This window comes from Nerophis lumbriciformis, linkage group LG12 (genome assembly GCF_033978685.3).
Source record: "Nerophis lumbriciformis linkage group LG12, RoL_Nlum_v2.1, whole genome shotgun sequence".
In the NCBI taxonomy this organism is placed as follows: Eukaryota; Metazoa; Chordata; class Actinopteri; order Syngnathiformes; family Syngnathidae; genus Nerophis; species Nerophis lumbriciformis.
In genome coordinates this window covers 18025942-18041596 of record NC_084559.2, presented here as the reverse complement: position 1 = coordinate 18041596, position 15655 = coordinate 18025942, and the positions used below count along the sequence as shown (strand labels likewise).

General features: G+C 39.8%; 1 protein-coding gene across 2 annotated transcripts in view; it reads left to right on the top strand.

Moving 5' to 3' along the window:
* Nucleotides 1–13828, top strand: part of LOC133623072 (citron Rho-interacting kinase-like) — a 158664-nt gene extending 144836 nt beyond the window's left edge. For both annotated transcript variants that reach the window (XM_061986021.2, XM_061986019.2), the window contains 3 exons: nucleotides 633–806; nucleotides 5418–5706; nucleotides 13150–13828. In XM_061986021.2, coding sequence (XP_061842005.1) covers nucleotides 633–806; nucleotides 5418–5706; nucleotides 13150–13173 — 487 coding nt within the window. In that variant the 3' untranslated portion in view covers nucleotides 13174–13828. The remainder of the gene's footprint in view (nucleotides 1–632; nucleotides 807–5417; nucleotides 5707–13149) is intronic.
* Nucleotides 13829–15655: the final 1827 nt, after the last annotated feature.

The following is a 15655-nucleotide window of genomic DNA, read 5'->3' as shown; positions in this document are numbered from 1 at the left end:
TGGATGTAATAAGGAGTCAGAAAAAATACAAATAAAAATACAATTAATTTTGATGTTTTTAGCAAAATATTGTAAAAATGTATTTCGTTTTTTTTTTTTTTTTTAATTAATAAATATATTTATTTTTAGGTAAGATAAACATAATAATACAATTTATCTCTAGTCTGGATGATTTAGTTCTTGTCACCCTGTTGTCCTCCCGTCGTGAAAAAAGGCTGTCCTCACTCAGGTGCGCATGGAGCTGGAGGGGGCGTGGCCTCCAGCTCCGGCTGAAAATTGGGAGATTTTCGGGAGAATATTTGTCCCGGGAGGTTTTCGGGTGAGGCGCTGAATTTTGGGAGTCTCCCGGAAAATTCGTGAGGGTTGGCAAGTATGGTTATAGTTGCCAAAACAAATGAAGTGATTGATTGATTGATTGAGACTTTTATTAGTAGATTGTACATATTTCGTACAATTGACCACTAAATGGTAACACCCGAATAAGTTTTTCAACTTGTTTAAGTCGGGGTCCTTCAATGTATTTTCCAATATGCTGATGGCCAGTAGAAAATTAGCGGCTGGCCTCTGAATGACACTTTTGGACACACCTGACATCAAAAGCTTCTGTTTCACACACCTGCTCTTGCTCCCAGTCCTTCAGTGTTGGCCCACCTGGACATCCCCAGCCCCCGCTATCTGGGCCCAGCCATCTCCTCCGGGGCTATTTATCTGGCCTCGTCCTACCAGAACAAGCTGCGGGTCATCTGCTGTAAGGGAAGTCTGATCAGGGAGTCTGGAGAGCTGCAGAGGACCGGCTCCAACAGAGGGTTTGTTCGTCCTTAAGTCATTCCAATGTAACTAGACTAGTTGTGTTCGGCGATGGATTCCAATAACTTGGACTCTCTTCACTCTGATCAGAGGAAGAAGAAACTTTGTCAGGCACTCTTTTCAATATTCAATCCGTTACATTTGCATCAACACAATGACATGTACTTCAGAGGCTCTCTGGGTTGTTGTCAAAACAATCACCACACATGTGGGCTTGAGTGAAGGCAAGAACCCCGATAGTCAATTTATCTTAGCTCTTGTAGCAAGTTGGGGGAGTTTTATGATGCACCGCTTTCCTCTCCAGTCTTAGTGAGTCACTGTTTGTTGATCTCACCTGCCTCTTTATTGGTTTATTGCTGTCTCTTGAGTCAAGTGTTATTCATCATCATGGTTGCCATGCCAATCAATCAGTTGTTATTCTCAAAAAGCCTTGCTCAAATCCCTCTTTGCACCTCCTCAGCTTGTTTAATTGTTTAACAACAGGAAATCCCAGTCTGTCCTGAAAGTTACTCTAAGTTTTCAATCTGCAACAATTCAACAGAGATTCATTCCACAAACAATTGTAAGCGTAATATCGTCTATGTTAACCTATTATGCATGAATATTCAATAAGGATCATCAATATATAAGCAACATTGAAATACATTATAAGCCAACCTTTATCACGCATTAATATCTAATAAGCAATCCCAAAAAGACTTCTAAATCGTAACAGTTGTAAGTCCAACTGCACAAGCTACATAAAGACAACCCAGATGGAAGGGTAAAGACAGCCTGTCAGGTTCAAACACTGATGACATCTATTAAACAAGACAAGAAGCAAAGAATCAAACAGAGACAGAATTAAATTTGGACTCAATTGAGGAGAGACGCCGTCGACCTGTAACCTCTTACAGTGTCTTAGTACGCTCTGGCGAAAGATTGTACGCCACCTCTTTTTATTTGGATTTTCCCTGTTTACATAACAACAGCTGTTTCTAAAGGAATGGGGAGTATGTAAACAGTCATTGTTTTCGGTCACATTAACACAAAAGAAAAAGATACCTCGGGCTTGGGCTGGTCCTGGATTCAGCTTGAGCAGGTCTTCGATGACAATAGATAACTCCCTCCCGTCTCCTCCCATCGTACACAATGGAATTTTCCAAGCCTTTGCTTGGTGAAACAAAGACAGCCTCTTGTCTGTTCATTGGGAACTCAGAGAACGGAAAGTTTTTTGATCATTTACAAACAATTTTTCTGACACAGCCCTCTTAAAGTGACATAGATATTGTGCCATGTATGGCCAAGACCTATAAAGTGCATAGTCTTAGTCTTACTTCTTGCCCAAATTCCAGTAACAGTTGGCCAAAATTCAACTCTGTCAACCGCTTGTTCTGTTGTTTGTGTATATAAGTAGTGCTTGCTTGTGTATATAAGTAGTGTGCATCTATAAGCTGTCTGCCACACTTCTCCAATATTGTGGTTGTCATTGACTCATTGTGTCCATATTGCCATACTATAAATATTACTCAAATTGGACAAATGTAGGCTTCATATTAAATACAGGGTTCGTACGATTGCTTAAAAACCTTGAAAATGCTTGGATTTTAATGTTGTGTTTTCAAGGTTTGAAAAATGCTAGAATTTTGGGTGAAGTGCTTGTAAATGCTTGGAAATGTTCATCATATTTCTCGGCAGTCTGACTCAATAGGCTAATTATTGTCTGGTTCGAACACTGATGACATCTATTAAACAAGACAAGAGGCAAAGAATTAAACAGAGACAGAATTCAATTTGGACTCAATTGAGGAGAAACGCCTGGACACACTGTTCTCTTGTACAGTCTCCAGCACGCTCTGCCAAAAGATTGCACTCCTTCTTTATTTGACTTTCTCCAACCACTTGACCACCGCTTCCACTTCCAGAGGAGGAAGTGGGTCGTAAACAGCGTTGCCTTTGGTTACAGAATAGTTCAAAAGAAGAGGTCGTAAAATACTTCAAAAAGAGTTCCATAAAATAGTTCAAAGAGAGTTCGTAAAATATTTCAAAAAGAGGTCGTAAAATACTTCAAAAAGAGGTCGTCTGGAAATTGGGCAGATCCTTGGTTCTCTCCGCTTTGAAGTCCTTGAGTTAGAACAATATCTTTCTGTTGATTACCATACATGAGAGAACACAGGAACACCTTCATCTTGCTTCCCCCCACCCTACACAGTGGAGTTTTACGAGCCTTACTCTTGGTAGGTTTCAAAGACAGCTTTTGTCTTCTTGTCAGGAACTCAATATACAAAGTTTTTGTGATAATTTAAAAACAATTATTCTAACAATTATAAAATGGAAAGAAATAACTGTCCATCATGCGGGGAGGTTGTCGTTTTAATGAACATTGGATGGGAAATGACGAATACAAACTTTGGATAAAACGTGGACCAAATCCAGGTGTAGCCTGCTGCAAAGTATGCAAAAATGAAATCCAACATGGTTCGATGTATTTTTTGCTCCATTATTTTGGTTGTCTACTTAACTTGTCTGACTACCTCAGTGAAAGCAAACAAGTTACACTTTGTCGTTTTGGTTAATTACATTAAAATGGTTACATTATTGGACTTGTTTGTACTGTGTAGGTCATGTAATGTATAATTTGTAACCTTTTTCACAACTTAGACCTGAGTTCATATGAATGATTTTGTAGTTTTTTACACAACATGTTTGTATGCATTTTTTTCTCTATTATTTTCGTTGTCTACTTAACTTGTCTGGCTACCTCAGTGAAAGCAAAAAAAGTTAACTTTTGTTCATTTGTTATCGTAGCCACAGTTATAAGGCTAGGTGTGCTCAATGAAAGGTGACTGAGGTGTTGTGAAACAAACAAAATATTTTCCTTTAATTTATTATCCTTATATTAATGTGGAACAGTTTTGTTAATAAATGAGTGAAATTGACATTTTTATGGTGCGTGTATTTATATCACATTATGCAGTTTACAGGCACAAATACGGTGTTAATCAATCTGTGCTGTTTGATGTCATTGAGTGCTGTAAGTACAGACAGCATTTGGTGACCTCAAAAAACAAGGCTATGGATTGATTCACACTGGCCTTTTGAAGGGTACTGGAAAAACTGGAAAATTGATCTTGAAAGTCTTTAAAAAAAAGTGCTTGAATTTGGCCATGGAAAAGTACGAACCCTGTAAATACATTTACAGCGGTAGCTCAACTTACGAACGAACACGTTGCCTTCCACGAAAGAGCTCGTAACTCAAAACGCTCAAATCAGTCCCGCCTATTGAAATCCATTTAAGCCATGTTTGGTGCTCCGAAAACACTACAATTTTAATGCCTTTTTGAAAGGGTGTGCAATTGATTGTACTACGAAATAACTACAGTAGTTTTGTGAAATATTGTGATAATATTGTTCAGCATTTAACTTGGAAAGCAAATTTTTGTGTCTCCCATGGGTTGCGTCTTCGTCGTTGGAAAGAAGGAAATAATTTTTTATGTTCGACATTTACATGTTTGTGTACCAGAGGTAATACTCGACCGTCCAGTTTGTTGAGTCAGGACTAGACAGAACATATTGAAACACGTTAAACAGCATCTGCAGCTTCTCAATATTTTTATGGTTAAATGTTCGTCGACGCTGGCTGCAGCTTGGACATGTTTTTAATGTTTTGTTTCTCTGATTCGGTCGTCCTCTTTTTTTTCCGTATGCACTAACTTTCTTGGTTCCGGTGATTGGAGGGCAGGATTGTGTCGATCTCTAAGTGGCGTTCAAACTAAAAATGTGTTTCTCGGGTTGACTTTTTATTGCTCAAATGGCACAACTCTGTGACAAACACTATTTCAACCAACGGCGGGTTGGGCTCGTAAACTCAACCAACCAAAGTAAGTGAAGTGAATTATACTATATATAGCGCTTTTTCTCTAGTGACTCAAAGTGCTTTACATTGGGAAAACCCATTATCTACTGCAGTGTTTTTCAACCTTTTTTGAGCCAAGGCACATTTTTTGCGTTGAAAAAAATCTGTAGGCACACCCCCAGCAGAAATCATTAAAAAACAAAACTTAGTTGATAGTATTGACTTATTTGGAGTTTTTTGCTGTTTTCCTGTGTGTAGTGTTTTAGTTCTTGTCTTGCGCTCCTATTTTGGTGGCTTTTTCTCTTTTTTTGGTAATTTCCTGTAGCAGTTTTATGTCTTCCTTTGAGCGATATCTCCCGCATCTACTTTGTTTTTATCCTTCTTCTTGGGGACATTGTCGATTGTCATGTCATGTTCTGATGTACATTGTGGACGCCATCTTTGCTCCACAGTAAGTCTTTGCTGTCGTCCAGCATTCTGTTTTTGTTTACTTTGTAGCCAGTTCAGTTTTAGTTTTGTTCTGCATAGCCTTCCCTAAGCTTCAATGCCTTTTATTAGGGGCACTCACCTTTTGTTTATTTTTTGTTTAAGCATTAAATACCCTTTTACCGCTCTACCATCTGAGCCACGCCGCCCCAAAGTAAGACAAAGATAGATGTGTGATTCATTGGTTTGAGCAGTTTTCTTGTTCAAGCCCTCTCCAATCTGACCTGAGAAGAGTATTTCTTGGATTGGGATGCCAAATGGGATGTTGTCCTCTGTTGTGGTCCCCCAGGAGTCCCACTAAGCGAGGCCCTCCCACCTACACAGAGCACATCACAAAGCGCTTGACCTCGGGGCCTGGCAGCCATGATGGTCTGCATCGAGAGCCCAGCACCCCTCACCGCTACCGCGAAGGACGCACCGAGTTCAGAAGGGACAAGTCTCCGGCCCGCCCCTTGGACAGAGAGAAGTCGCCCGGCAGAGTGCTGGACAGCCGCAGAGAGAGATCTCCTGGGAGGTTTGGGGACAGCAATCGACTCCATGCTGGTTCTGTGCGGACACAGCTGGCACCAGTAAACAAGGTACTGTCTGGATAAAAGCAATTCAAAGGGTAACACTTTAGTATGGGGAACATATTCATCATTAATTACTTGCTTATTAACATGCAAATTAGTAACATAATGGATCTTAATTAGTCATTATTAAGTTCTTATTAATGCCTTATTCTGCATGGCCTTATTATACAACCAGTAAGCCATTAACTAAGAGTCTTCCCTCAATAACCTCAGAATTATTGCTTATTAGTGTCAGGTTCAAACACTGATGACATCTATTAAACAGGACAAGAAGCAAAGAATTAAACAGAGACAGAATTCAATTTGGCTCAATTTGAGGAGCGTCGCTTGGACACTGTACAGTGTCCAGCACGCTCTGGCGAAAGATTGTACGCCTCCTCCTTTATTTGGACTTTCCCTGACCACATGGCAACAGCTGCTTCCAAAGGGACGTGGGTCGTAAACAGCGTTGCCTTTGGTTACAGAACAGTTCAAAAGAAAAGGTTGTAAACAGTTCACAAAAAAGGTCGTAAAAGAGTTCAAAAAGAGGTTCGTAAAAGAGTTCAAAAAAGCGGTGTCTGGAACTTGGGCAGATCCTGCCTTCTCTCCGCATTGTAGTCCTTGGGTTAAAACGAATATCTTTCTGTTGATTACAATACATGAAAGAAAAATGTTGCTTCCCCCCTACACAGTGGAGTTTTACAAGCCTTCTTCTTGGTAGGTTCAAAGACTTCCCGCTGGGAACTCATTGAGACACAAAGTTTTTGTGAGAACATAGATAAAATTATTCTAACAATTAGTAACCCTAACCCTTATATGTTAACCTAGTATCCAAATAACTGTAAATGAAGTCTTTGTTACTTAGAATATGTTGCCCTAGTATCCAAATAACTCTAAATTAAGTCTTTGTTACTTAGAATATGTTCCCCTAGTGTCCAAATAACTGTAAATTAAGTCTTTGTTACTTAGAATATGTTCCCCTAGTGTCCAAATAACTCTAAATTAAGTTTTTGTTACTTAGAATATGTTCCCTTAGTGTCCAAATAACTCTAAATTAAGTCTTTGTTACTTGGAATATGTTCCCCTAGTGTCCAAATAACTCTAAATTAAGTCTTTGTTACTTGAAATATGTTCCCCTAGTGTCCAAATAACTCTAAATGAAGTCTTTGTTACTTAGAATAGGTTCCCCTAGTATCCAAATAACTGTAAATGAAGTCTTTGTTACTTAGAATATGTTCCCCTAGTGTCCAAATAACTCTAAATGAAGTCTTTGTTACTTAGAATATGTTCCCCTAGTATCCAAATAACTCTAACTTAAGTCTTTGTTACTTAGAATATGTTCCCCTAGTATCCAAATAACTCTAAATTAAGTCTTTGTTACTTAGAATATGTTCCCCTAGTGTCCAAATAACTCTAAATGAAGTCTTTGTTACTTAGAATATGTTCCCCTAGTGTCCAAATAACTGTAAATTAAGTCTTTGTTACTTAGAATATGTTCCCCTAGTGTCCAAATAACTCTAAATTAAGTCTTTGTTACTTAGAATATGTTCCCTTAGTGTCCAAATAACTCTAAATTAAGTCTTTGTTACTTGGAATATGTTCCCCTAGTGTCCAAATAACTCTAAATTAAGTCTTTGTTACTTGAAATATGTTCCCCTAGTGTCCAAATAACTCTAAATGAAGTCTTTGTTACTTAGAATATGTTCCCCTAGTATCCAAATAACTCTAAATGAAGTCTTTGTTACTTAGAATATGTTCCCCTAGTATCCAAATAACTCTAAATGAAGTCTTTGTTACTTAGAATATGTTCCCCTAGTATCCAAATAACTCTAAATGAAGTCTTTGTTACTTAGAATATGTTCCCCATACTAAAGTGTTACCATTCAAATATATGATTGAATCTTAGCTTTGTGTTTTTGCTGACAAAGCAAATTAGAGTAATACTGTATCTAATTCAGTGTTTATAATGTTATATCCAGCAATTAATTCATTGAATTTTTACAATATGCCAATAAAAAAAATTGTCCCCCAGGCTGTCCTTTGGACACTCCTGATCGGTAGGAAAATGCTGCATACTTTGATGTACCATGATTATCTTTAGATTGATTAAAGTTATATTTGACACATTTACGTCCAGTATGCAGTCCGATACACATTAAGTAAACTATTAGTTTGACTCAATCTGCAGTGTTCCAGTAGAAAATCACAGAATTTGAAAAAATCAGTTCCAGTGTCAAGTCGTGGCCATAAAACAACAACTTTGCTACCATTACAGCCACATAAACAGAATCGTTTTAACAGTTAATACAACCATCATACAAGTAAAAATAAGTTATTAGTAAAACGGCAGTGTCACTTTTTTATTATACAAAACCCAAAACCAGTGAAGTTGGCACGTTGTGTAAGTGGTAAATAAAAACAGAATACAATGATTTGCAAATCATTTTCAACTTATATTCAATTGAATAGACTGCAAAGACAAGATATTTAATGTTCACACTGAGAAACTTATTTTTTTTTGTGCAAATAATCATTAACTTAGAATTTAATGGCAGCAACACATTGCAAAAAAGTTGGCACAGAGGCGAGAGTCAGGTTCACACATGAGATGGTATGAAATTTAGTGCCGAGGGCCCAATATGTAAGGCAATGATTGATTGAGACTTTTTTATTAGTAGTTTACACAGTACAGTACATATTCCGTACAATTGATCACTAAATGGTAACACCTGAATAAGTTTTTCAACTTGTTGAAGTCGGGGTCCACGTAAATCAATTCATGGTAACCAAAGGCAACGCTGTTTACGACCCACGTCCCTTTGGAATCAGCTTTTGCCAATTGTCCAATTCATGGTACAAATATATACTATCAACATAATACAGTCATCACACAAGTTAATCATCAGAGTATATACATTGAATTATTTACATTATTTACAATCCGGGGGGGTGGGATGTAGAGGGGGTTGGGGCGGGTGGGTTAGGTTTGGTTGATATCAGCATATTTCAGTCATCAACAATAATATCATCTGAGAAATGGACATTGAAACAGTGTAGGTCTGACTTTGTAGGGTATGTACAGCGAGCAGTGAACATAGTGAGCTCAGAAAGCATAAGAACAAGTATATACATTTGATTATTTACAATCCGGGGAGGTGGGATGTGGTGGGGGGAGAGTGTTAGTCTAGGGTTGTAGCTGCCTGGAGGTGTTCTTTTAGTGCGGTTTTGAAGGAGGATAGAGATGCACTTTCTTTTACACCTGCTGGGAGTGCATTCCATATTGATGTGGCATAGTTGAGCTCGTAGGACTAGATAGTACAATCCCTCAGATTAATCAGCAGTTAGTGTTGAGTGGGGAGTGGGGGGTTAGGGGCAAAAGCTTCACTGGGGTCTTCAGGTGGGCACCCTCCTTCATTGGTGTTTCGTTGATAGGCCCACGACACCTCCGGAGGGCTCAACGGCGACATCTGGCGTCCCAGGTGTGCCCCCCTCTGCCTTTACCCCTAGATGTCATTTAGCAGCCCAGTTTGGGTCTTTTCTCTTGAACCATATCCATCTTCTACTTCGTTCAGCCACATCCGACAGCGATTTGACAGCCCGCCGGAAGGCCTGACCTCTCAATCCCATTCCTTTGAGGAGCTTGGTTGTGGACGTAGCAACGAAGCCTCTGCACCCGACTTCAACTGGAAGCACTCGGGCACCCCAGCCGCGCTGCTCTGCCTCGGCTGCTATGTCCGCATACCTCAGTTGTTTGCGCTCATATGCTTCACCAACTGCTGCTTCCCATGGTACAGTTAGTTCAACAATGAACACAGTCTTCTGGGAGGTTGACCACAAGACCAGGTCCGGCCTGAAGCTGGTTGTAATGATTTCAGGCGGAAAGATGAGTTTGTGGTCCAAGTCAACCTGTATTTTCCAGTCCCGGGCAGAGTCCAGAAGGGTTGCCTCCACTCTTGCAGATGGTTTTGGTGGGAGTTGTCTTGCTCTTACAAACTGAGTGGTGATTGAGTGACTAGGGATTGGGGAGGGAGGGCCTTGTTGTTATTTCTCCTTTCCTCTAGGGTGATCGCCAGTTGTCTCAAGACCTGGTTGTGCCTCCAGGTGTAGCGGCCTTGAGACAAACTGATTTTGCAGCCGGTGAGGATGTGACTGAGTGTTGCAGGGGTTTGACAGAGTGCACAAGAAGGGTCTTCTCCAAACCATTGGTTTAGGTTCTTGGGTGTGGGAAGAACATCGTAGGTGGCTCTGATGATGAAGCTGATTTGGCTCCCTTCCATTTCCCACAGATCCTTCCATGTGAGCTTACGATGCTCCAGGTTTTCCCAGGTCGTTCACTGTCCCTGTTTGGACTGTGCCACTGCTGTTGCACATCTGTCTGCCTCCTCTTGTTGTCGAACCTGATCAACCACCAGCTTTCTCCTCTGGGCTGATGTTGCCTTGTGCCATGTGGGTAGAAGGAGAATGAGTTAAGACCTTTGTTGGATCGGAATCTGGGTTTAACATGGTTTGTGGAGCTCCCCCTGGTGTTGTGGTTATGGCGGTCATTTACGTTATGGAAGTAGTTTGACATGTACTTTGGTATCAGGGAGGTGTAGCGGATTTTATAGACTAGGCCAGTGGTTCTTAACCTTGTTGGAGGTACCGAACCCCACCAGTTTCATATGCGCATTCACCGAACCCTTCTTTAGTGAAAAATAAGATGTTGTTTTTTTTCAAATTCAATCAAATCAAATCAAATCAAATCAACTTTATTTATAGAGCACATTTAAAATTTACCACAGGGGTAGCCAAAGTGCTGTACAATGAGCAGGTTAAAAGATAAAACGAGTACCGAGCAAACACAACACAACACAAACAGAACACGATAAAAAATAAATAATTAAAATAGAATTAATAAAAACATAAAAACATAAAAACAGGATCACAGCAGGTGTATTATGGGGCGCCATTGCAGGATGGATATCACTCAGTGTTAAAAGCCATGGAATAAAAGTATGTTTTTAAGAGAGATTTAAAAACAGAAAGAGAGGAGGCTTGTCTAACACTCAGGGGTAGGTCGTTCCAGAGCTTGGGGGCAGCAACGGCGAAAGCTCTGTCACCTCTAAGCTTCAGCCTTGTGTCAGGGACCGTCAACAGCAGCTGATCGGCTGATCTTAAGGATCGGGTGGGGCAGTAAGGCTGAAGGAGGTCGGAGAGATAGGTTGGCGCGAGGTTGTTTAGACATTTAAAAACAAATAAAAGGAGTTTAAAATGTATTCGGTAACGCACAGGGATTCAAGACAAAGTTATATGTTTTTGGTAACACTTTAGTATGGAGAACATATTCTAAGTAACAAATACTTAATTTAGAGTTTTTTGGACACTAGGGGAACATATTCTAAGTAACAAAGACTTAATTTAGAGTTATTTGGTTAGGGTCAGGGTTAGAGGGTTAGGGTTATAATAAGGCCATGCCGAATAAGGCATTAATAAGTACTTAATAATGATTAGTTAAGAGCCAGTATGTTACTAATTTGCATGTTAATAAGCAACTAATTAATGGTGAATATGTTCCCCATACTAAAGTGTTACCTTGTTTTTTTACTGGTGCATAAAATGAAGCGTGCATGAACATCACCTTGTTCAAAGAACAAAACCAACACAGTGCATAAACTCTCAACAAATTACACACCTGCAAATCAATCTGACTTCTGCTGTTGCCGTATCCTTAATAAGTTTTTATTTACACGATGAGTCGGTGTGTTTTGACCTCCGCCGAACCCCTGAGCCCGACTCACCGAACCCCTAGGGTTCGATCGAACCCAGGTTAAGAACCACTGGACTAGGCTCAGTGCAAGTGGTTTTACTCTGTCCTCCGAACTTGAGCCAGCCCACTTTGGAGAAGTGGGTAGGAGTGAGGTGTGATCTGGGGTGGAGGTCTAGAGGTGACCTGACTAGCTTGTTCTGGGATGTTTGGAGTCTAGATTTGAGGGTTTTGGAGGTGCTGGGGTACCAGGAGGTGCATGCGTAATCGAAAAGGGGTTGAATGAGAGTTCCCGCTAGAATCTTCATACCACAAGAACGCATACTTGCCAACCCTCCCGGATTTTCCGGGAGACTCCCGAAATTCAGCGCCTCTCCCGAAAACCTCCCGGGACAAATTTTGTCCCGAAAATCTCCCGAAATTCAGGCGGAGCTGGAAGCCACGCCCCCTCCAGCTCCATGCGGACCTGAGTGACGTGTCAACAGCCTGTTTTCACGTCCGCTTTCCCACAACACACGTTATAACTGTAGAATGATCGAGGGCGAGTTCTTGGTTTCTTATGTGGGTTTATTGTTAGGCAGTTTCATTAACGTCCTCCCAGCGCGGTAACAACACACAACAACAGCAGTCATGTTTTATTCGACCGTAAAGCAGTTCGTCTGCCGTAAACAGCAATGTTGTTGTAATATATTGAGTTGGAGGCAATAACCAGGCGAGGTGATGAAGTACGTCTCTTTACTGTAGACTTCAGAACAGACTCACACACTTGACGTCAGGTGCTCAACACCACGTAAATCGTTGGCCAACCAAAAAGTAACCCCAGTACGCTATAGCCAACATTCACCAGGAGATGGCAACAGACAAACATAGATCACTCTATTACATTCCTCACCTTTTAGAAATGGAGAAGTTCCTCAAAATAAATAAACAACCCAACCAAAAAATGCTGTACTTAAGCCACATTCTTTTTTTTTTTAGTACTGAACTCTTAACCCTCATTTGTAAACAATAACATGCTTATTATACAAACAGTATTTGTACACCTTTAACACAGATTTTTATACTGTCTTCAGAGATTCAGTTTTATTGGTGGTACTCGAAACCTTTCTGGGTACCTGCGAGAGGGTGTTCAGCATGGTTAGAAAAATAGTGACAGAGAATAGAACAAGGATGGACAATTCAACCCTTAACTCAACAATGAGTAGATGAGTGTTATGTGTGTGTATATGAGTAAATAAATGAACACTGAAATTCGAGTATTTCATTTATTTATATATATATATATATATATATAAAATAATTATATATATATATATATATATATATATATATATATATATATAAATAAATAAAATTATATATATAGCTAGAATTCACTGAAAGTCAAGTATTTCTTATATATATATATATATATATATATATATATATATATATATATATATATATATATATATATATATGGATATATATATATATATACATGGTGAATTCTAGCTGTAAATATACTCCTCACCTCTTAGCCACGCCCCCAAACACGCCCCCGCCCCACCCCGACCATGCCCCCCCCCACCTCCCGAAATCGGAGGTCTCAAGGTTGGCAAGTATGCAAGAACGAGAGCATGTACGTGATCATTTCAATCAAATATGTGCTATCTAGTTTTGTATCATGACTTTTGACTTTGTATAATCTATTGACAATGTACTTTTCCCCTCTTGTCGTCTTGCAGGTGTGGGATCAGTCGTCCGTGTGAGAGGTTGCTCCTCGTGAAAAGGCCAGTAGTGACTTATTGCTCGACCGTCAGCCATCTTGCCTGACACGGTGCGACATCCTCATTTGACCACACCGACCCGACACGTGCTTCTGGGGGGCAATGCGAGTCTTAACGCTAGATGGGAATAAATGTACATAACGCAGCCAAAGGTTTTTATAAAGGGAAAAGTCGGCCAGTAAAGCCATGTCTATTTTTTTTAGACTTTCTAAACATGTTGCAGGAAGACCAGACGTTTGAAAATGACGAGATTGCATTTATGGCCACGAGGGAGGCGGCACTTTGCACATGAAGTTGGATACGAACAGGATGTTTTTTCTTTGCTAAATCTCCTTTCTATAAAGTCGTTTTTGCTTCTGGTTTGATTGACAGCTGTTATCTTTGTAGAAGACTTCTAACAACGTTGTTGTTTCTAGAGTGCAGCTTGCTCCGATTAGTCCGCTGCAGCTGCTTCTTCTGATACACGCGTCCTGTGTCTGTGCTGTGAGGTCAAGTCCAGTAGATGTCAAAGGTCAGTTCCAGTGTTGTTTCTTTCTAGACCGCCTCCAGCCGTCACATCAGTCAGCATGACGCTTTTTGGGTCTTGATTCTTTCTCTTGGTCGTTATTTTCCGTCGCTGAAGGTTTGCATTCAATAAAAGGGTCATGTTAACCTTAAAAAGATGTTTGTTGTTTTTTAGACGGGAGAAACCAGAGGGTGGTCCTGCAAGTATTTTCTGTTCTGGTAGCAGGATTCCAGTAGTTATTTATTGGCAGAACAAAAGAAGGACAACAACGAGCAAAGAATCGACAGAAAAATCAGGCGAGAGAAAAAATAATGGGATAAACTAGTAAAGTTGTACCTCCATTTTTGTTTGTACTCCATTCCAAAAGGTCTTACAAATTACACAATTAAATGAAAACTGTCACTGTTCAAACAGTGATGACACCTATTAAACAAGACAAGAGGCAAAGAATTAAACTGAGACAGAATTCAATTTGGACTCAATATTGAGGAGAGTTGTCTGTACACTGTGCCCTTGCACAGTATCTCAGCAAGCTCTGCCAAAAGATTGCATTCCTCCTTATTTTATTTCGGACCCTCCCCGACCACATGGCCACCTTTGTTTCCAAAGGACAAAGGTCGTAAAAAGTTCACAGAAAAGGTTGTAAACAATTCACAGGAAAGGTCAGTTCAAACAGAGTTCGTAAAATAGTTCAAAAAGAGTTCCATAAAATAGTTCAAAAAGAGGTCGTCTGGAAATTGGGCAGATCCTGTCATCTCTCCGCTCTGAAGTCCTTGGGCCAGAGCAACATCCTTCTGTTTATTACCATACATGAAAGAACACAGGAACACCATCTTGCTTTCCCCCATTCACCCTCCACACAGTAGAGTTTTATGAGCCTTACTCTTGGTAGGTTTCAAAGACAGCCTTTTGTCTTCTTGTCAGGAACACAATGTAATACAAAGTTTTTGTGATAATTTAGAAACAATTATTCTAACAAAAACTGAAACCAAATCCAATTAATCTGTTCCAGACAACCAAAAATTTGGACACAAAACATATTTTATAGAGAATAATTAGATTTTTTTTTTTTTTGCAGAAAACAATGTGCAGCACATACAGTACAGGCCAAACGTTTGGACACACCTTCTCATTCAATGCCTTTTCTTTATTTTCATGACTATTTACATTGTAGATTGTCACATCCAAACTATGAACCATTGTGGAGTTATGTACTCAACAAAAAAGGTGTAATAACTGAAAACATGTTTTATATTCTAGTTCAGGGGTCAGCAACCTGCGGCTCTTGAGCCTTTAGCGCCGCCCTAGTGGCTCCCTGGAGAATTTTTAAAAAAGGATTGAAAATGCAAAAAAGATGGGGAAAATATATTTTTTTCAGTATGTTTTTTGTTTGAGGACAAACATGACACAAACCTTCCCAATTGTTAGAAAGCCCTCTGTTTAATATGTTTGTGTGTATGCTTCACTGATGAAAGTACCGTTTTGTCCTACTAATTTCAGCGGTTCCTGAACTCACCATAGTGTGGACTGTGACACAACAGTTTGTTTAAATGTAAAATCTTCCACTCCTCCTTTGTCTCATTTTGTCCACCAAAAGTTTTATACTGTGCGTGAATGTACAACGGTGCGCTTTGTTGATGTTGTTGACTTGTTGGAGTGCTAATCAGGCATATTTGGTCAGTGCGGCAAGCTAATCGATGCTAACATGCTATTTAGGCTAGCTGTTACTTTTATCCTCTTTGTATATAATTTAGTTTTGCATGTCTCGTGACACATTATCTGTATGCAATATTGGCTGCATTTCATAGAGTTGTATGTGTGCCATGTTGTTCCAGACCACAGCAAACATTGCCTAGCTTGCCAAAGATTGTGATAAATCTGTTAAAACCTGTCGTTTCCTTTAACTTGGACACCCACATCAATACCTTTGACCATTAAAAGCCAGTAATTTCCAGGAGT